At 38.2% G+C, this 21,933-nt stretch overlaps 2 protein-coding genes across 3 annotated transcripts in view; one reads left to right on the top strand and one right to left on the bottom strand.

Moving 5' to 3' along the window:
* The first annotated feature begins 2,445 nt into the window (after positions 1-2,445).
* Positions 2,446-15,853, top strand: LOC140231452 (WW domain-binding protein 2-like). The gene is made up of 8 exons (XM_072311581.1): positions 2,446-2,563; positions 4,382-4,487; positions 5,045-5,177; positions 5,929-6,021; positions 7,032-7,226; positions 7,866-7,916; positions 9,138-9,205; positions 12,318-15,853. Exons 1-8 carry the CDS (start codon positions 2,508-2,510, stop codon positions 12,360-12,362), a joined length of 747 nt encoding a protein of 248 aa, XP_072167682.1. The 5' UTR covers positions 2,446-2,507; the 3' UTR covers positions 12,363-15,853.
* A 3,858-nt stretch (positions 15,854-19,711) lies between these two features.
* LOC140232281 (GTP-binding protein Rhes-like) overlaps positions 19,712-21,933 on the bottom strand; it is a 45,249-nt gene continuing 43,027 nt past the window's right edge. The window contains exon 2 of one of the 2 annotated variants that reach the window (XM_072312412.1): positions 19,712-20,283. In XM_072312412.1, the coding sequence (XP_072168513.1) occupies positions 19,712-20,283 (572 nt within the window). The remainder of the gene's footprint in view (positions 20,284-21,933) is intronic. The other variant, XR_011901477.1, reaches the window with a different exon arrangement.

The raw sequence follows: 21,933 nt of genomic DNA, 5'->3' as shown, positions 1-21,933 counted from the left end.
CTATAAAAACTACTACCCAAACCGAATTGCTTGTCACTGGACGAATGGAGGTTGAGGCGAGTAGTTGCAATGAGTGCCGTGAAGTGTAGGAACCGTGTGCAGACAAAGTACTACTCTGTGTAGATCTAAAAAAAAAACAAAAAAAAAACAAACAAACAAACAACCAATATCTAGTGCAAGTGATAACCATACCAGTATGTAAAAACTGAAGCTACCGTGGAGCCTATAATGAGGCTGCATCATTCTATATAACAAAGGGCTGAGTAGCGCTTGAAGAGAGTTGTTCCTTTTGCATTGACTACGGTGTAAAAGTCCGCCGTGCAAGCTATTCTTTCATCATATGGTATTTAAAACTCTGGAATAATTTTAGCGCTCCTTATTAACCGGTTTGATTTTGTATTAGACCTACATCAATATCATTTACGCTCCTATGAAAGCTATCTCTGTCAAAGCCAAGAACAAAATTGTAAGAACGCATGAGGTTCCCCTGTCGTGGGACATCCATGTTTAATACTCTTCCCTGAAATATGATATCCTCACCATCATGCAATTCATCTAAGAAAGTTATAAATGATCACGTTTTGCGTCGGATGTTTCATTTATGTGATATGTTGTGATATCCCTGTGTTAATGATCCTGGTATATTGGGAGGGGTGTGGGTGGGGAGGGAATCCCATTGGCAGTCGGGATGGGAGGGATAACTCTTTAACGGGTTTCGTCTCTTTGCAACTAACTTCTGTTCTCTTCCTCTCTTCGGAAATCTCTTATCAATATTTAAGCATGATGCCCAACTTAAATAATTATCATGATAAAAATATACAAAGAAGAAGTTATATGCAAACATTATTGCATGTGCACCCTCCCCCATAATTACAAAGTGTGCAAGCGGATCACACATCTGTGTACATCACTGATTTAAGAAAGTTTTTTTCGGATTTATAAAGATGATATCATTATCATCGAGTTAGCATAAATGTCAAAATTGATGTGATTTGTTGACTGAAAAAAAAGGATCTCTGAAAATGCTGAAAAATCTACAAAGAGCAGAATTAGAACACAGACGAAATCAGGAAGTGAGAATGGCTGTATATCCTGGCACTGTTACACGAAATCGATTGCTGGAAATACAAGACTGTAAAATGATATTCTTGAAAACGAAATTGAAACTAAATTGTTTTAGTGTCGTTGTTATGTCCTATGATAAACTCCACCGTGTGAGAAACTAAATGAAGATTATGTGTCGCGACGTGTAATTAATCTGTCACTAATTTGCATGATATGATTTCGAAAATGTTTTATCTTTTCATGCACACACACACACACACACACACACACACACAACAATCGAAAGTTCGTTCAAAACGAATTTGGACAAGGAAAAGGTGAATGAGGAGAATACATCGAAATTGATGCTTGTTCAAGAATTTGAATGATTTTGTAAAAGATAAAATTGAGCGGGAAAAGCTATGTACCCCCGTCTGGGATCAGGTTAACACACTCAACACTCTATGTATAAATGAGCTATATATTGTTACGCGTTTTACTGAAACGGTGCATGCATAGGGTTTAAAGGGATGATAGAGTACTGTGGAGATGAGAACTGGGCTTTTAACTTTTTGCGAGATACCAAGAAAACACTTATGATGTTAGTACAAAACATGCCATTGTAAGAGGAATTCAAAGTTTACTTGATGAAAATCGGGTTTGGAATGACTGAAACATCTAAAAACAAGTAAAACAAAGCGATCGTAATAAAGTGTGGGTCCCACACTTTATTAGAATCGCTCTTTTTTGATATCTCAGCCATTTCAAAACCAATTTTTATCAGTAAAACGTTGAATTCCTCATAGAATTACATGTTCTTTCATATTTCATAAGATGTTTCTCATTATCCCCAAAAATGTTAGAAACCTGAAATTAGGTCTAAAAAAAACAAAAAAAAACAAAACAACAACAACAACAACAACATTAAACAACTATACGATCCCTTTAATATACGGGTAGCCATTGGCGGAGGAGAACTCTACGTTCGAGCTACTTTTTTTTTTTTTTTTTAAGCATTATGTGAACCCAGGTGTCATTATTTAGGGCCAAAAGCATAAAATTAAAAGTGCCGCCATGAATATCCTGAACAGTATTGTATTATTCAGAGCAGGCACTCACTCAAGTACATGTACATAAGCTGATGACTTCCACGGCACATAATACACACTCTAGTACACACGCAACCTTGTCAAAAATACTAGTACAGTACATGTTACGTAAAACGAAACGTTGTGTGTGGGAACCCCAGAATCTTCAACTTATTGAAGAAGAAGAAACGTAGAGATCAGTGTTGTAGCTTGTTGTGAACCATGCCATGTACTTTGCACCACCACTGTAGCTGTCGAGCCACTTTGCGATGACGTCATAAAAACAACGTTAATAAGTTACGTATTGCACTCTTTGCAGCTGGGGTACAGAGAAGCGGATTCCTACTCTGTATTTTCGTAACGCTACCCACCAACATGGCGCTGAATCAAGCCAATACTAAAGATGGCTCCTTAGTATTGCAAGGAGACAGGTGAGTTTGGTTTACCCTTGATGTTCTGACTATCGAAGATACCGTTTTTAAAGCCGTGTCCGATCATCATCGGTTGTGTTTGTGAAACGCATACGTGATATTGTACAGTCCCACACGTTGATATTTGCGTATTGTGAAATAATTCCTGACATTCAGACCCTCTCTGTAGCTGTTTACGTCACAGCAGTTGCATTACGGACCTTACCCACACACTGACCACAGCAAAGAAATTGGTCAGAATTATGCTATTGGTATAGGACACATGAGCTACATGACAAATGTGAATATGAAAATTAGTAAACAAGGTAAGCATCACCACACCAGCAAGCATGTGCCATCCGCCAACAAGCCTACTTCTCGATCTCCGCTCCGGGCCTTGGGCCTTGTGAGACCACACCTGGGCCCCGTCTTATAAAGCCTTCAAATCAATCACAAGTCCCCAAATCAATCGCAACTTGCATTGAAGCTCTCAAAAAACTTGTGATTGATTTCTATCACAAGCCTTTATAAGACAGGCCCCTGGAATACCGGTACTGCAGCTCAGTCTGGAACCCACATACAAACAAACACATTACTCAAATAGAAGCCATCCAAAAGGCAAGCAGCAAGATTCACCCTCCAGAGGTATCACCGTCCAGACAGTGTCGCTGCCATGATTGAACAGCTTAAATGCGAAAGTCTGGAGAGGAGGTATAATGCTGCTACAGTGCTAGCCTCTTCCTCATGTACAAATTTCAGCACAACATGGCAGCCATCAATGCACAGCACTACACAACACCCATGATTGTTAGCAACACAGGACAGTACCATCCAAACAAGTTGCTGGCGATTCTTACCCAGACCCAACTCTATCGGAACTCATTTTTTCCGCGCACAGTAACTGCTTGGAATGGGTTTCCTAAAAACGCCCTTGAAGCCACTTCATTGGAGGCCTTCAAGGGAGCTCTTCCACTCGGCATCTAGACTGAGGAGCTGGATTTTTACTTGCACCATATATTTTTGATGCACCAACAAGCATGCACTGCAAATGAGCACCTAAGTTCAATTCCTTAGCACTACATCCTGACTTATGGATCCTGCTGAGTATCTTCGTGGAAGTAGAAGTAGAAGTACTACAGTGTAGTCTGCCAGAGCACCCGATCGATCTTGTAAATATTGTTTATAAATTTAAACACCAGAAACAGGAGTTGAGTTGTAAAACCATTAGACCCCACTTACTAAAGGTGTATCATTTATTAAGATACTGAACAGGTCAGTATGATGCCAGTAAATGGATAGTAAACACCTGCATTTGGAAATTTTGTTATGCTTAATTGTTGTCTGCACACTACATATACATGTGATGGTGGATTACAACTGTAGGAGTAGACATGTCTACAAAATCAGTCAGCAGTGCAACCCAACAATACCCCCCCCCCCCAAAGGGAAATAAATAAAGATCCAATATCCCAAATGTGAAGTAGGTGTCCAAGAGTATTACGAAGGGTAAAACAAAGTACATACATTGTATGTAATAGTAAGAGAAAGTAATAGGAAGAAGGGAAGGCATTGAACAAGATGATTTTTCATTTTGCAAAAATGTACAGCATTGCGATTACGCCATACAATTGTATGTGCATATTACATTGCAATGTCGTGTATATACTATTTTCAAGCCAATGTGGCTTGTCATTATGGATGAATGTAGGGCATAAACATGGAGTTGTTTAATCAAAAAAACAGACCCAACAATATTCATATACATGTTCTGTATACAAAATAATGCAATGTTCTGATGATGAAACTTTGAACAATCTCTCTTGCTAATTCTCCTTCCAGGGTGATACTGATGCAGGATGGTGTGGAAGCCACATTTGAAATGACTCCCATGGTTGATCACTTCAAGGGAACCAAGAAAGGCACAGTTTACCTGACATCACTGGTGGTGAGTCCTAGCAGAGTCAATCTGGAAGGTTTTGTTGACAACCTTTTTTGTAGCTAGAAACCAAAATGTAAATTCTACAATTTGTAGATCCCTATGTTTTTTTTTTTCTTTGCATTATATGATGTTATGCCAACAGCCATTTATGGTGAAAAACACTGATGTGGATTACATTCTTCATTTTGTAAATGTGTCTTCTGCTTGGTTGTTTGTTACATGAAATGTACATGTATTGCATTTTTGAGAAAACTGAAACAACTGAACATGCTGATTGAAGTAATGTTTTGTTTTCATAATGTGTATCACTTTACTTACTCTGTGGACACTGGGAAAAATCAAGCTTTCGCTTTGAGGAGTTCATAGAGAATGTGCTTGAAATGTGAGAAATGTAAAATCAATTCTTTTGAATTGAATCATGAAATATTATAATAACTTGTAACTATGCTCTTTTGCAATATGTAGAAGTGCCAAGAGTGTAAATTGTGCAATTCTGTTTACAAGTATATGACAGGTTTTTTTTTTTGTTTTTTTTCGTATTTGTTTTTTCCTTTCTTTTCTAGATGGCATTTGTGCCCAAGTCAGGGCTGATGAAGTCACTGACCGTCCCATTTGCCAATCTAAAGAATCTGGAGGTCAAACAGCCAATGTTCGGAGCCAACTACTTGACTGGGAACATTCTTGCACAGCCAAATGGTAGGTATTCAAGTTTAGCTTTAGTAAGGAAATTATGTTTCAAGCACACTTGCAAAACACTGTAAAGTAAGATATTTAGATTGCAGCATGAAATTTTTGCAAGTTGGAGCTGACAGCCATTTTCTTAACATGAACTTTTTTGCGAATTCTCACTGGTATTCAATGCATATGCATTGTAATTTTTTAGAATCTTGGCTCTCATGAAATTAGCGAAATTATTATGCACATGAACATATCTGGTTTTACAGTGATTCTTCATAAAGTTGATCTTGTAATGTTAGATGATGTGGACTGGTGAAATTGGAACACAAATCTAAATGATTTTATACTGATACTGTATATATAATTGATGCATGCATTGATAATACCTGAACCTCCACGGATGAATGCTTTAGACATACCACATTCCATTACCAAACTTAAGGTGCACTCCAGATGACATTACATCTAGATTAGAAGTTCTAAGAATGAATGATATAAATGCTATTTGTTACTTGGAATATTTAGATTAGTTGCATGCTGACCTATGACTTGCTCAGTATGTAACATGTCAACAAGATTCCTTGATATAAATCTGCTAGTATTGTACAGAGAACTGCAAATAAGATCATTCTCAGCTGAAAAAGGAAACCAAACACACAAATTGAAGGTTTTGTGTCTGATATCATACTACTTACTGTTTGAATTTCAAAGTGTACGGATGTTTTGAAATGGGAAATTGGGTGTATTATTATTTTTTTTTTTTAAACAGGTGGCTTTGAAGGCAAGGTAAAGTTCAAGATGGTTTTCAATAGCGGTGGTGCTATCGACATGGCTCAGGGTCTTATGAAAGCAGTCAAACGAGGTTAGTGTCACATTGTGTCAATTGAACTTTGTTTTATTATTATCTTATGTTACAAATGTGTGAACCATAGAAATATGTTTGGACATACACTGTGATGATAAATATGGAATCCTGAGTCAAAAGAATGCTACATTGAACCTTAAGACTGGCTTGAAAAGGTGAAAGCTGCGTAGAATACCTGAGTGTCGTGATGCATGGAATGACTAAAGGATCTGTGATACAAAGGAGAACTGATCCACTATGAACACAGAGGCACCCTGGTCACAGAGATTGATATTTTGATGCTTCAAGCCTTGGGTAAAGCAAGGCATTCCTGCTTTAATAGTGATGATTATGTTGATGAATATAGTAATAATGATGACAATTGTGATGATGGTGATTATGATAATAACAATGCATGTTTTTCATACAATTATCAAATTGATTGCGAGCATTTTCTCTTGTCAGAATAGTTGACTCAATGAACACATCTCAAGCATTGTTATAAGTCACATCAAGAATGCAGCGCCATTTTGTCTAGAGGATGAGGTGTATGAGACCGAGGATCACTTCCTATCCACACAGATCATACCCCTTTTTCCAGTTTGAAAAGCGTTATTGTGTGAATGTGTGTATGTTATTGAACAAAAACTTTACATTGTCTGTTCAGAATTAGAGATGACTTAAGAAAAAGTAGTGCAAGAAAACGAAGAAAACACCTTGGTCGGGCTGTTATAACTGAGGATATGTTGATCTTGGAGAGTGATTTGCTGTCCAGTTAGAGATCTGCCAAGGAATATTGGTTCCCTCAACATAGCACACACAAAGTGATCTGCAAATTAAATGTTAAGACTGTGTGTTGTGCTGATAATTTTGTTAATTTGATACATGAGTTTGGTTCTATTCATTTCCAGTTTAGCCAGTTAGTATGACACTTCCTTTAGTGCTAGGGTGGTTCCTCGTCAGCTTTGTACTAATAGCAGGATGTTTACACATCAAATGAAAACTATTTGTGGTATTCATTGCTCCAGCCCATCACGCCCCTCAGCCTGCTCCAGCAGTGAACCCCATGCCTGGTGCATACCCCGCTCCATATCCAGGGGCCTATCCAGGGGCCTACCCTGCTGCCTACCCTGCTGCCGCGCCACCACAGCCGGGGTACCAGAATGGTGCCTGCTATCCCCCTCAGCCAGGACTGTATCAACCACCAACTGCTTATCCACCAGGTAATACCATCTGTGTGTTGCTGACTTCAAATACAGATTGCAGTCAGAAAATATCTGATCCCTCATATACTGTGTAATTGCCCTGTATCGTGTAAATCACATTTGTGGTGTTTTCATAGTTTTTGTATACTTTCTTATAATTTAAATTTTCTTTACAATGTTTTGACAAACAGGCATTTCCAATAGAGTTCCATTGCATGTGAGATACAAAACTGTGATTGTATTGAATAGAACGAAGTGCAGATACACATAAGTTATGCTAAATTGTTGATATTCACAGTATTCTGTATAAAATAATGATGTTTTTGATTTCTTGCTGAATTAAATGCTTGTATTTCATGTCACAAAGATCTGTGAATAGATAATTGATATACTTCTTCAGCAAGCACATTCATGTGGATTTTATATTACCTGCTGGTAGCTATTTTGCATGAAAGAAGAAGAAGAAGAAGAAGAAGAAGAAAAAATGCATACATGTTGATTTGATACATCCTGCCAATATCTGTTTTGAGTGAATACAAAGCTCAGTCAACCCATATAGCTCTTAACAACCATGGTGCATTGGCAGTGTTTAGAGATAATGGTTTTAAATTTCTTTATTTTTTCGTTCTTGTTGTTTTATGCCACTTCTCTCAACAGGCCAGCCCATGCAGCCCCCACCACCCTACGTAGGAGCAGCGCCCCCTACTGGTGAGTACTTGTCAGGTGCTACACTCATTGATACCTGTATGTCTTCTGCCTCATCATTGTTCACTTGATTCGAGTGATCTCGTTTTTGCCCAACATAACCGTGTGACAAATATTACAGAAAAGATATTTGGAACACTGTATGGATATACTACCACAAGTCATACACCAAAGATTCATTTTTGGACAACAAAGAAAAATGTGAGAAAATAGTTCACAGACCAATTTTTTTTTTTTTTTTTTTTGTAAAGCTAAGTTTTGATGTTATTTTCACTGGTTCTTTGTCCTCAATAAAACCCCAAATAACTAATATTGTGAGTTACGGAATAATTTTTTCTTTAATTTGCTGTATAGATTTTATCATTTGATGGCTTCAAAGACGAGATATTGCGATTGTCCTGCAACACTTTCCTAGCGGTTTTGCGTACACATGTTTTTTACTTTATGCAAATTAGGCAGCAAGGGCGAAAGCTTTTGGCAAGTTAATTGCACCATATCGCCGAGCCTGCAATGTGTGTGTTGGCATACAATCACGCCCAAGGATATTGGATATGTACTTGATCATAACAGATCATGTGATCATATATCACATGATTAACCCTCACTCTGCTTTCTTCACCAATTGGCACAGGAGTCTGGAAAATAATTGTCCATAAAATGACAGATTACCCAGTCCCCCTATTTAAATCCCTCCTGTGTCATTATGAACTTCCTGTCAGACTGAGGCACATTGCTACACTTAAGTGGACTTGGTAATTTTTAACTGGGTCATTTTTCAATGAATTGCTGAATGCTGATAACAAATCTTGGCAAGATAAAGCAATGTGCTCGGCAAATAAAGAGTCAAGGTCGATCCTAATCTTTTCTCCAGCTGTGTGCTGAATGTTTGCCATCAGATCTAAGCAATACATTAAATCCAAGCAGAGGTGAGCAATGCGATACATCACAAGCAATGGACAGATTTTAATCCTACTTACACCTGATACATCAAATGAAGGTAGAAGTCTTGAGTTGTTCTTGTCATTTTGTAGGGTATGGAAGCCAACTTTTTTTTTTTTAATCTTTGCAGAGGGATAGGTCCTTTGGTATGCCTACATTGTAGTTTCCTGTCAGGATGGTTTGTGTGTCCTTTTACAAAATTTGTCCTTTTAATATGACGTATGAATTTGACTTAAAATTGTCCGTTCTCATTCCTGTTTTTTCTCTATATTTGATCCACTCCAGCTCCACCACAGACTGCGTACTGGGATCCCAGCAACCAGAATGTCTACATTCCTGAGCAGAGTCAACCGGTAAATGTTCTCCACTGTCTCTGGCAGATGCTTGTAGTCACGGCCTGTTTCCCTTAGCTCAAACTACAGTCCAACCTCGATTATCTGTTCACATCTTATCCAGACTCCTCTATCATCTTAATATTATGCTCATGCAGTGAAAGTGAAAAAAAGAAAGAAAGAAAGAATGATTTCAATCTCAATAAAAACTCCTACAAAACTCACATGATTTAAGGATAATATTCCCAACAGAAATATATTATGAAAGTTATGTTACACTGTTTCAATTTCCTTAAAAAACAGACTTTAATTTAAGGTAGGCTACCCTAGATTACACCACTATTGAGGTGTGCACTACCTACCTAGCTACCACTGGGTTGCCAGCGACATGTACATGGACATAAAAATGGTTTACCTCATATCCCGCCAATTCACTTATAGGGACCTGACGGGTGCTGCTCCCGACATGGCCGGATAACAGAGGGTGGACTTTATCACCATTGAACCAGAGCAATTTATTTCTTGAGCTACTTTTAACAAGATTGAAAGTCCCCATTCTTATCGAACAAATTTGAGAGACCGTTTCATACTCCATTGCACTTTAAAAGTCTGCAGGAAGAGGAAACTTTGATCCGTGTATGTTATAATGCCACAACCATATCTACCTGAAGGTCCATGCTTGTGTTAGAATATAGACATTGTGTAAGAGGATAGCGGCATCCCAGTTTAAACTAGAGAAGCACTCTGAGAGCGCAGACCTCCGCCAAACATGCAAATCATTTTCACCACTGATCTTGTTCTTCCATAGAGATATCAGTGATTTCCACCCATACGTAGGCCCTACTTGTAGCATTGTGTCCTGAAAGTTGCCTGATTTCCCAATATAGAAGCCTTTGTTACGTCATAAACCTTCAGCTGCACGGCGCGCCTCGCCCCAGCAGAAACTAGAGCACGCACTTTAGTGCGCGAAGGCAAACCTCAAATACGCGCAGCCTGATCTCCCAAGTTCATTGACCCTACCTGCCAAAATATAAAAAATCCTTCATAAATTCCCCAAAAATTCTTCGATCACTACCAAAAGTTAATCGTTTGGTACTTGTGTCATTCTCAACCTTTCCTGCAAGTTTCATCCCAATCCGTTAACTACTTTTTGAGTTATTTTGCACACAGACAAACTAACTAACGAACACACACACAAACCAACGGTAACGAAAATATAACCTCCTCCCTTGGCGGAGGTAATAACTGTGTGCCAAATATGACATTGCTCTCCTCGCAAGGGAATATCTGTGGAGTTTTCCTGTGTGCCAATGTGTTCATTGTGACTGGTTCTTTGGCCACAGTAATGTCATCCCACTGAAGGGATAGGGGCAAAGAATGTTCAAATAAGTTCAGTGGGAAGGAAAACAATGCTCATAAAGGGAAGAGGAAAAGATAGCTGCAATGCAGTCCATGCAGACACACCTCTGTGTGTTTGCTCACGTGAAAGCGCTCATAAAGAGCAAACTGTCTTCCAGAAAATCCTACCCTTCACATATCACGTGCCAGCTCTTTAACCCGTTGAAGACTAGTCCCGAGAATGCTCGGGCAGGTTTCTATTGGAAATGCATGTTGTAGCAAAGTCAGTCCATCCTTAATGAGTTAAGGCATTAGGGACCCATCTTGGAAATGCTTTAGCTGGTGGTGTTAACACAGTATTTTTAATTCATTCAGTGATTTCTTTTCCTGTGATGTATTCTCAAATATTTCGCATGGATGCGTAGAGAAGCATTAATTTTCAATGTCAATCAGCACATGTTTAAATTAATTGAGTCCGATGAGAAAAACAAAAATAGAAGAACATTACATTATGAACAGCATATGGGAATAGCACGAGTTTCAATGTGTTCGTCCAATGTCTCCAGACATGCATGGGAATGGCGACATTAATGTGTCAATCCCTGCAGCAGTTTCTAACACCCTGTACCTTGACCTTTATGATCTCATGAATATTCAAAAGATTGAAATCCACAAGAGACTAAGCCCCCTGTTCAGTATGAAGTATTCCTGCAGCTGTCAAGTTTCATTCACCAGCACTTTAGTGTATACCTGAACTCAGCCTCTCTGTTCATTAGAGTTTCAGCAGCACTTTTGGGAAAACCAGTGTGCACTTACATTGAATATGTTTCACTGCTTTTGTTTGCTTTTGTTCTTTTTACATATTTGAGACTGCTGTGCTAGCTGTTATACACTATATAGTAAAAAAAAAAAAAAGGGGGGGGGGGGGAGCAAAGCCGCTTTTGAATCAAATTAATTTATCAAAATATGTTCTGACGATGGAGCTTGTACACCCCTGCATGCTCATGCACTATAGCTGTTGGTTGGGTTGGGTTGGGTTGGGTTTAAGGATGTACTGTCATAGAATGTGTACAGATTGAAATAAGAGCTTTGCTTTTTGATGAGCACATCTCTTCAAGGGTTTTCCCTGTGACTCTAGTGGTCAGTATAGATGTCTCTTAATGTTTTATCAATGAATAGGAATTTCTGTATCAAAGTATCCATATCTTACAATTATGACCATTGTGTATGACAGTAATATACTGTATAAGACCATAAAAATGCAAGGTTTTTATTTTTGCAAATTTTACAAGTTGGTTGCTATTCACAATGATTAACATCACACAAAAATATTAACTCTGATCCTGACATGAATGTAACATGCACGTGTGCCTTTCTGTGTTCATAACTGCACTAAACAATTGCAAATATAATCACTTGCAAAATTGCTGCAAAGTCCTGATACAGAAGAAAATTAGACTTGTTAAATTTATGGTGTATGCAATAATGTACCTAAAAGCATTTATGTGACTAACTGATGTCAGAACCAATTTTAAAGAGAATTAAGTAACTTCAAAACATAATAAAACAAAATGGAGCAAGTCAGTTTGGCAACTTATGGCAAATTATGTGATCACTCAACCAGAGAAAATCATTTTGCTAATATGGTTATAAATGTGAGCAAACTTGTATGCACAGAACATAGAATGTTGTCTACAGTGAACCTACAGTGTAATTGCAAGTTCCCCCTTGTTCATCTTGTACGTAATATGTGGTATTTCATATTTTTATCTTGTTACTTTGAATCTCTGCACAGACGGCCCCTCCTCCTCCATACACAGAGAAGCCGAAGACGGAGTAGATCCAGTCGAGACATTCCCTGATTACTCAGCGATACTTGAGACTCGCCTGCAGTGGCCAGCAGCAACCGATGCATCCGAGCAAAGGACCCAGGGAACAGTCACTTGCCAGGACACTAGGGGGTCACTTGGGCCACTGAAGTGAGAGAAATAGCTTTGAAATGCTGCTGTATCGTGTTGAGCTTGTTATTCATCCATGCTATATGCATCTCATAAAAAATTCACACATGTATTTCAAGGGTAGTCAAGGTAGCCACGTATTAGCTTTGTGGGTATGCTGTTGTGTTCTATTATGATAGTCTATCATACATGTATATCATCAAGATATAATGAACTCGGTGAATTTTAAAAAAAAAAATTCCACTATCGATGGTTTTTGGTGCAGGAAAAGGCACCAGAGTATAGCAAAATCACATTGATGACATCAAAATGAAAGCATCATTAAACATTCAGCTCTCGGCATGCAGACGTGGCTGTGTTGTTATGAATGTTGAATGTACAGTTATTTTTCCCGAGTCATATTTGCCGAAATTGGTTCTCTGGGTAGCTATGACATTATCCAAGTTGATGTTGTTGAAAGCTAAACAAAGAATATGACATGAACTGCTAGAAAAAAATTATGATGCAAGTGTGTAGTAGGAGTAACAATCTGTTATTCTAGCTTTGAATGACAGATGACCAACTAGTAAGAAAAGAGAGAAAAAGAGATAAGCAAAGAAAAAATCTAACTTAGACCATTGTCTAAAGGGCAAAATTCTATAGCTCAGGTACACATAACTTGACATGAAATTTGGCATTTAGTTTGTTGCCAGTAATCAATACATGTAGTATGGAAGTTGTCCTGAATTGAAGGTCATCTTTGGTGCCAAAAAGTACAAACATTTCAGCAGATTTAGAAGAAGTTTTAGCGTAATCTGATGAAATGTCATCGATCTATTCCTATCTATTGATTTTATGTAAAGAATATTACATATTTATTGCAATAGAATGACACCAACTTTTAGAACAATTTTGACAGAAGCCCACCTGTCGATGAATATCACAGACTTTGACCTTCTCAGCAGGTCAAATGTAATGAATATAAAAATTCAAGGGTGACCTTTTCTTAACAACTGTTTCTTTTTTTTCTGTTCCTCTGAGAGTGAGGTTTAGAGGCAGGTTTGACTTTTGTAAACTTGTGAAGACTCAAAATACAAAATGTCAAGTCTAGATATTCTGTGGCACATTATCTTGAATGCCTCAATATACCCTTTTACTTTTCACCTGGCATCCAGTTTCAATTTGTAACAACAACCCCAAGTTATCTGCTCATGTCCTTGATAAGACTCTCAAGGTATTCAGATCTCTATGGTCTCATGGTGGTTCATTTTGACTTGTTCATGCCCATGGTGTGTAACTGATCGCTAGTATCCCTGTTGAGGATTTGACCCTTATGCTGCATTACTAGAGTAGTCTCATGCATTGCATGCCTCTTGTACTTAAGAAGCGTTTCAGAAGAAAATAGAATGCAATGACAATTTGGTCAAAATGAGGTTTTAGAGGGATGTTCATGTATTCTTTGCAAAATTTAGCAACACCAACAACAACAAAAAGATAAGCAGATAATTCTATATCTCTGCCAGTGTTGTGTATATGTGTGCACATATAAGCAGAAGTTTGCTGCCTTTTGAAAAAAGACAGTACAAAGCAAAATAACAAAACGATATTAGCTGTGGTGCATGTACATGTATTATGCTTCTCATGATTTGATTTGTAAAAAAAAAGAACAAAACGAAACAGATATTATATAAGTGTGCATGTATATTGCTGGTGAATTGAGGGGTGGTAACACATTTTTAGAGTTACCACTTTTCAAATTTATGCTTGTACACACTTGTAACGTTCAAAGCTGTATGTAAAGTTGTCACTCCGTAGTGTAAGATATTTATCCTGTAGGGAATTGATGACACTGCATACGTACATATTTTTTTAATTCATGTTTCATATAGGCACTGACATTTATTTTATCTTTAAAGTGTACTGCTTATATGGCATATGACAATATCTGCTGTGTGCATCAGTTATTTCATTAACAGATACTGTCTCATTACAACATTATATATTTGTTCACTGTGTATGCTTGTTCGTCATAGATACATTGACAGATTGACTTGTTCATTTGCTCAAGCTCTAGGGTCAAAGTTGAAGTCAAAGACTACAATGTCAGCATTCATGCAATCATTTACCTGAATTGTCCTGGGTTTGGTTTCATTTTGCAATGTACAGGAATGTGGTATTAGAGGATATCTGACTGATCATGCTGTTGGCAAATTATTGTGATGATCACTGTAGGGAACAAGCCTGAAATTACTTCTGGTTAAGCCCCCATTCCACTGACCATCAGAGGCTCATCTGATCCCCAAAATGCAAAAATTTTGGCACTCTGATGAGTTGAAATGAAATCTGATCCGACATGCTCCAGACACTGGCAACAAAGCTCACCAAAGGTGATACTAATGCCAGAAGAACCCTAGAACTTGACCATCATAGGACATCATCTGGACACGCCCAGTAGTTGCACAACACAAGTCTAACACACATTGGATTTACTCGACACTTGCCAGACTTCTTCTTCTTATCGTATGACATGTGTGCAGTTAGAGTTGTAAGTCCAGGCTGCCAAGCCAGGCTAGTGCATCGTTTTTTGTGTCTTTAATTCCCTCGCGGACTGACCTGACACTTTTCCGACTCTGACTGGACTTGTGACTGGTAATGGCGTCTGATGACAAACTAAGCTCTGAGCTTAGTTCCTTCATTGGACGATCTTACCTCATCAGATTATTCCTGACATGTCTGACACTGACCTGATAGTCGACCAACACAAGTCAAATTCATCAGACTCTGATTCGATACAATTCAGTGGGTAGCCTGAAGCAAAAAACTTTGCTTCCGAGAGTGACCGATGAGAAAAAAAAGATCTGTTTGGAATGGGGTATTAGATACAATCAGGCATAACATTTTGATATTGTAATGACAAATTTGTGTGATGCCTACAGTTGTGAGAATATTATTTATGCACATTTATAGCTGTAGGACGGTATTGGAACACAAGCCTTTGAGACATTATGTTTGGGTGTGGGGTGTTGTTGTTGTTGTTTTTTTTGTGCTAAAATGACACTTCATCCCAGGCACCAACTTGTGATGATATATATATATATAAAAAAAAAGAAATTCAAGAGAAATTTTCTGTAAGTTATTACATTGTACTGACTGTAGTGAGTGTTTTCCTGTGATATGCAGTCTATGATAAGTATATGTACATAAAGAAATTTTATACGAATAACTTTCGTAAGGTATGATTTATACTGGTTAATACAGTATATAAATTTTTTGGAAAGCATTTATTAATATACATGTACCAGTATCGTATTGTGCGCAGTGCATGTTCTTCTTCTGTGTACATTCATTACAGTTTATGTGAAAAATCAATACTCATAAATAAAGTGCAATTCTAGATCCATCACAACTAGACTGCTTGTAATTGTCTCTTTTTTCCCATGTTTAATGTATGGCTTGTATTTCTGTTATTTCTGATGTATCCTTCCCAAGGTGTGGATTAGTTATTATTGTTAAAAAATCAGTGTTTGGATGTGAAATTTGTTTGTTTGTGTGTTTGTTTGTTTTGTGTGTGTGTGTGTGTTGTGTTTGTGTTTTGTTTTGTTTTTTGAGATGGTGTTCAACATTTTTAATGGAAACATACTGATTTTACTTTGAATGTGACCAAGATGTTTCGTCTGTATAAATAAATAGATAAATAAATAAATAAACAAATAAATATATATATATATATATATATATATATATATATATATATATATATATATATATATATATATATATATGTGTGTGTGTGTGTGTGTGTGTGTGTGTGTGCATGAATTAACCTTTTCGATAAAAAAAAACTGCATCTACCAACAGAATCTGAATTCTCATACAAATATACATCTTGGTTCAAGCTTCAAGTCACTTCAAATTTACCTTCCTTTTGGATGAAGGTCCCTTGTATTTGAATCCCTTCTGTTTCTGTTATCTTTATGACTTCGCTATCATATTCACAACTTGCCTTCTAAACAGAGTAAAAATTTATGTGTGAATGGATTTACAAAGTCCAAATGTCCAAGCTCTCGAGTGATTTAGTCTTTCACAATACAGCCATGAAATTAAAATTTTCACAAAAACAATGGTATACAGTATAGTAGTGAAGGTGCGTTTTGAAATATGATTGATCCGATAATGGTGGTAATGACAATGGCAATGATGGTAATAGGTGATCTGCACATATATGATGAAGATCCCTTATGAGGATGAAAGAAGTACTCAGCATTACTGATAAAAATAAATGGTGGCTACCACGATTAACATCTTTCGGCAACCCCACTACCTATGGATAGAGACGTTACAGGTGCCTGCACTAGTGATCGAACGTGTCCGATGGGACGGGAACCACGAACACGCTTGTTCTTGAGGCAGGTAAACCACTGGCTCGCTCGAACTGCTGTGCAATCCAAACTTCTAGCGTCGAACGAAGGAATGGAATGTTGAACACGCTCTGCGCTGACCAGAGGGCGTGTGGTCGTTTGATGAAGAAAACACCGGAGGGGGGGGGGGGGGGGATGAAGAAGAAAATACGATGTATTTCCCCTCCCCGTTATTTGTGCTGTGACGTCACACGCGTGTGAGATGAGGATTAGACAAAATAATAGCATGGTTACTCGGGAGTCTCAGATCGCACGGATGCAGTTTAATTGAAGAGCCTGTGGAAATTCGATACCTCCAGCATTGCCTGGTGAAAATTAGTGTAGAGCTCAGTCACAGATCTTTATATGCACTTGTTGATTCTAGTTTGGCAGACTTCAGTCTGGAGCGCGAACCTACTGAGATAAAGTTCTATAACTCATCTGTAACAGAACTGGTTTTGTTATTGTTGGGCCACGTCATCGGGCACCCTATCGTATTCTACTTTGTTCTATTAATTGTTTGCTTGTTTTTTTTTGCTTGTCTATCTGTGTGGGGTTTTGTTTTTTATTTGTGTTGTGATTTTTGTTTCTTGTTTGGGTTAATGATGACAACGGCGACGATGGTGATGATGATAATGACGAAGACGATGATGGCGTCTGCAAGATGAACTTGATGGGCGTGGCAGACAAATGTCGTCAGTGTTTCCAGTCGCACAAAGCTGGCAGTATTGCATCCGTTGGTTTCTCGTTCAGCTCATTCAGCCTATAGAATGAAAGATGTGTAGCTATCATATTACGGATCCGTCGTGATTCTGACAAATACTTGAATACTTGAATACCGTATGAACGATCGTCATGCATTTCATGCAAGATTATATCTTGAAACTGGCAATAATTCTTCGAAAAAAGATCAGTAACAAAACCAGAACAAAAAAAAAAGTAAAACAAGAACGCTAGAGTTGTGAGCAGAGGGTGGCGGATAATCATGATTAAGGCATGCATGTAAACATTACATGATTATCAAGATTGTGATAATAATGATAGTAATGATGATACTCAGATTGAGTTACAACGGCATTAAGGCAATATTTATCACAACTACACAATAGACTGACCATGGGGAAGAAGTAATAGTGATATGTTCAGATAATCATTTATTCTCGTTCAGTTATTATACTTAATCATTTAACAAAAACTGTCTTTCGGCAAGAAATAACCAATTTGAAAGTTTAAAGGGACACCTCAAAGGGAAACCTTATTCTGAATGAAAACGTAAACATAACCACACACATTAACAGAAGAGAGTTGGGTGAAAATAGACACAGAAGATTACAATACTCATTCGTAGCTGGTAAATCGTGTGACAGTGTGTTAAATTGGCAACACTCAGTCACGTGACTTTGATGTCTCCTGCATTCAGACCTTTATTTTCCTCATGCAAATGATGAATATACTTTATTGAGATTAGGATTATGCGCATATACACGCCTCTTACTGAGCATAACTGATGGAAAACAAGAAAATGAGAGCTAGAGACGTTTCGGTAAGAGAGTAGAGCTCACAGGCTCCGGACCATAAAGTCACAAAGCTATATGAAGAGGTATCTTTATACTTTTTGTGATGGCACAGTCATATTACCTGGGACATTGCCCTCCTTGAACCGTAACTACTTGAGAAAGTGTCGTTCCTTTGGTAAATGCGTCAGAGATCTGATTTTGATAGCTCGATACAATTCCATGAACACACAATACCCAGATCTTCCATTCCTCTTTCACGGCACCGCTTTGATTTTTCATTATTTTACCAGGAGTCCGATTTGATTCCCTGACTTTGTTGATATTGAAAGTGAGGCACAGGTGCTCGGCCATATAAGGACAAATCAAACTTTCGTTGAGCGTAATTTCGCCCAACTTTTGCGGCCTGTTACTACTAAACACTGTCACGCATTTCCAAATCTACTAGAATCTATATCACGTAAAGTACGTTCAACTTTGGTGTACTTTTGTAGAAATTACACTTTCATTGCTTTGCCCATTGTCCAGGTGACTATAAATGCTTCAAAAATAGTACCTGCCAAAATTGCACAGATAACCAGATACCTACAAAAACACACACTTGCAAAGAGAGTGAAAGAACAAACGCACATCACCCACATACACACACACGCACACACACACACACACCCTTGCCCACACACACGCACACGCACACATACACACACACACGCACAGTCACGCATGCTATACAGGCTCCTCCACAATTTTGGAACGCTTTCTAATTACAGCTGAATACAGACTGTACATTCATCATGGAATTATGGTTTGCATCGATGGCCGATATTATTTGCTTTTATCGACTGTGGAGAAAAAAAAAGAAGATGTGTACACTTTGTAGCCTGTAATTTGTGTGGGATGTTTGAGCTAGACTACTAGTAAATGATTATCAACGAAAAGTTCATATGATATCTAAACACTGACGGCAACCAAGTGGCACAATTAGCAATTTGCCAAATGAGTTTGAATGACTCATGATACAAGTGTATATGATATTGCATTTTTGCAGATCCTTTGTAAGATAATTAACCCCGACAACACAGTCAGCAAACACTTGATAATCAAACAACTATCATTTCGACAACATTGGCTTATGAAATATAAAGATTGATGAAAACATATAAAAATCGCTTTGCCAATTATATTACGCAAATGGAACGCCTGGAAGATTTTCTCTTTTTTTTTATACATGCAGGAGGCAATATGAAGTCAAATCATCGAACGAAAGCCATCTGGTCTGATCAGCATAATAGTGTTTTCTTCAAGCACTTCGGGTATCGACGGGTATCGAGGAGGATGTCATCATTGTAGCACACAGCCACGTTTCTTGCGAAAGCCTGTCCCTTCGCCCGTTTGCTCCTCCTCCTCGTCATCGTCCCCGCGCTTCACGCTGCGCAGTGCGTTATTGCGCACCTGCAGGAGGTCACTGCGCAGACTCGGACGCCGTGCGTTCGGCGATATCACTCCGCACGCGTCACTGATGCGCTTCCGTAGCATTATCCTTGGGTTAGTCTTAGGTGAAAGGTCTGGCGGCGCGTTAGGATCGCCACCTAGTTTCCGATGTAAAGATGGCGTCATCTCGCTCGGAAGTCGTGCGTGCTCGAAGAGGGCATGGAATAAACAGTCGATGTTGACGCTGTCCTTCGCGCTGACCTCCAGACACGAACATCGCTTGGCGGAAGACACTGCCCTACGCGCGTCGTCGAAGTCGATCTCACGGAAGTCATCGCGGTCGATCTTATTTCCGGCGAGGACCATTGGTGTCGATTTGACACCCTTGGCTCTTTTGGTGTCGATGATATGCTGACGAAGTCGTAGCACCTCTTGAAAAGTTTCTTTGTTGTCGATGGAATACACCAACATGAAGGCGTCTCCTATATATAAAAATGATACAACAGAGCAAATGCCATGTCAAAATTGGATTGATGAAATAGGGGGAGGCCGGGTCTAGGGCATTTTATATTTCCTCGTACTCTGATGATATGCTACACTATATTTATTACCAAAAAAAAAAAATAGGCTTAACTTTGCACCTTAACCAGTGTCACGCTGGGAGCACCACTTTACGGTTGCAACTTTGCACCTTTCAGACCAGAAAGATGCAAAGTTGCACCTTCAAAGGTATTCGCATTGCGACACATGGTCTTAAAGGTGCTCCCAGTGTGACACTGGTGAAGGTGCAAAGTTGAACTTTTTTTCTTAGATTTTATTACACAGTATAGCATAGATGAATATGACGTATAATCATATTAATAACATTGTTGATGAATTTAATGGGACAGATTAAGTTTACTCTTTACTTCAATGCAAGGTAACTTCTCAAACTAAATCAAAAGAAAAGTACTAAACAGCGATACAAAATAGAAAAAATCATGCAGCATCACACTCTTTCACGTAACTAAATGCTCCACAAGCCACTTATTTAATTGATTGACAAATGTAGCTTTAACACCTGAATATGCTTGATCAATAATGGTGTCTGCGCATAATCCTAATGTACAAAAAAAAAAACAACAACAACAATACATGACATTACAAATCAGACTTTCTGTAAGTAACCAAACATAATAAACTGAAAATTCATTGAGGCAATTTGTTACAGCGTAGCACATTGACCCGGTTCGCATTTCAATAAGTTTAACAGGTGTGCTCAATAAACACTCAAACATCATACTGTGCTACTCCCAACAAAAGATTCCCAAGACACACTTCTCTCGCCCACATACCCATCATTAACTGGAGATGAATGGTTTTGATGAAATAAAAGAATATAAGATAAAAACATATACAATTTTACTCAGAAAGATGAAAACGCTTCTATTCACCTATCTTTTCCCACAGGGTATTCAAGTATGATTAAGTTTTACACTAGTGGGGTATTATGAATCTAGATTATTCGTAAAAGTTTAGACTTGTCTGAGACAAAGAGCTCTATTGTCTAAAATATTGTGCACTTCAGATGTTAAAGTGCTGACAGCGGGCGTTTTGTTCAATCGCGTCTTTCCGCGTCAACGCATGCGCGAAACCAGGATATCATTAATTGAACAAGTAACAATAAAATAAATAACACTGAGAAATTAACAGAACAACTAAAGCAGTTATGGAAAATGGGCAAATAATGATTAACCTCAAGTGTTGTACCTTTGAAAGCTATGTTTGGTTTATGTTTATGTAACTATAGCAACCAAACATTGCAAAATAAGTTGCATAAAGATTGTGGCTTCGACTAGGATGCTAGTATGTGACTCCACAGACAATGTTGTTAAACGAATACAAACAACCGTTTCATTGCTAATGTGTCGGTAGACAGATGTTGCTGTAATGAATGAATTTGTTTTGGTCTCTGAAGCTTGTGAATTGATTTGTTTTGACGGAACAAAGCAGCTGTGCGAGACAGAATTAAAGGGAAAAATCGCCTATCACTGTTTGTGTACTTGCGTACAACCGTAAATTGTGGAAAAGTCATGCCAATCGCTGTATACTTCCATAAGCGAGAAAAAGTAATTGAGCAACAGGAATGTGAT

This window comes from Diadema setosum, chromosome 8 (assembly GCF_964275005.1).
Source record: "Diadema setosum chromosome 8, eeDiaSeto1, whole genome shotgun sequence".
NCBI lineage: Eukaryota > Metazoa > Echinodermata > Echinoidea > Diadematoida > Diadematidae > Diadema > Diadema setosum.
This window is presented reverse-complemented; position numbering and strand designations above follow the sequence as displayed.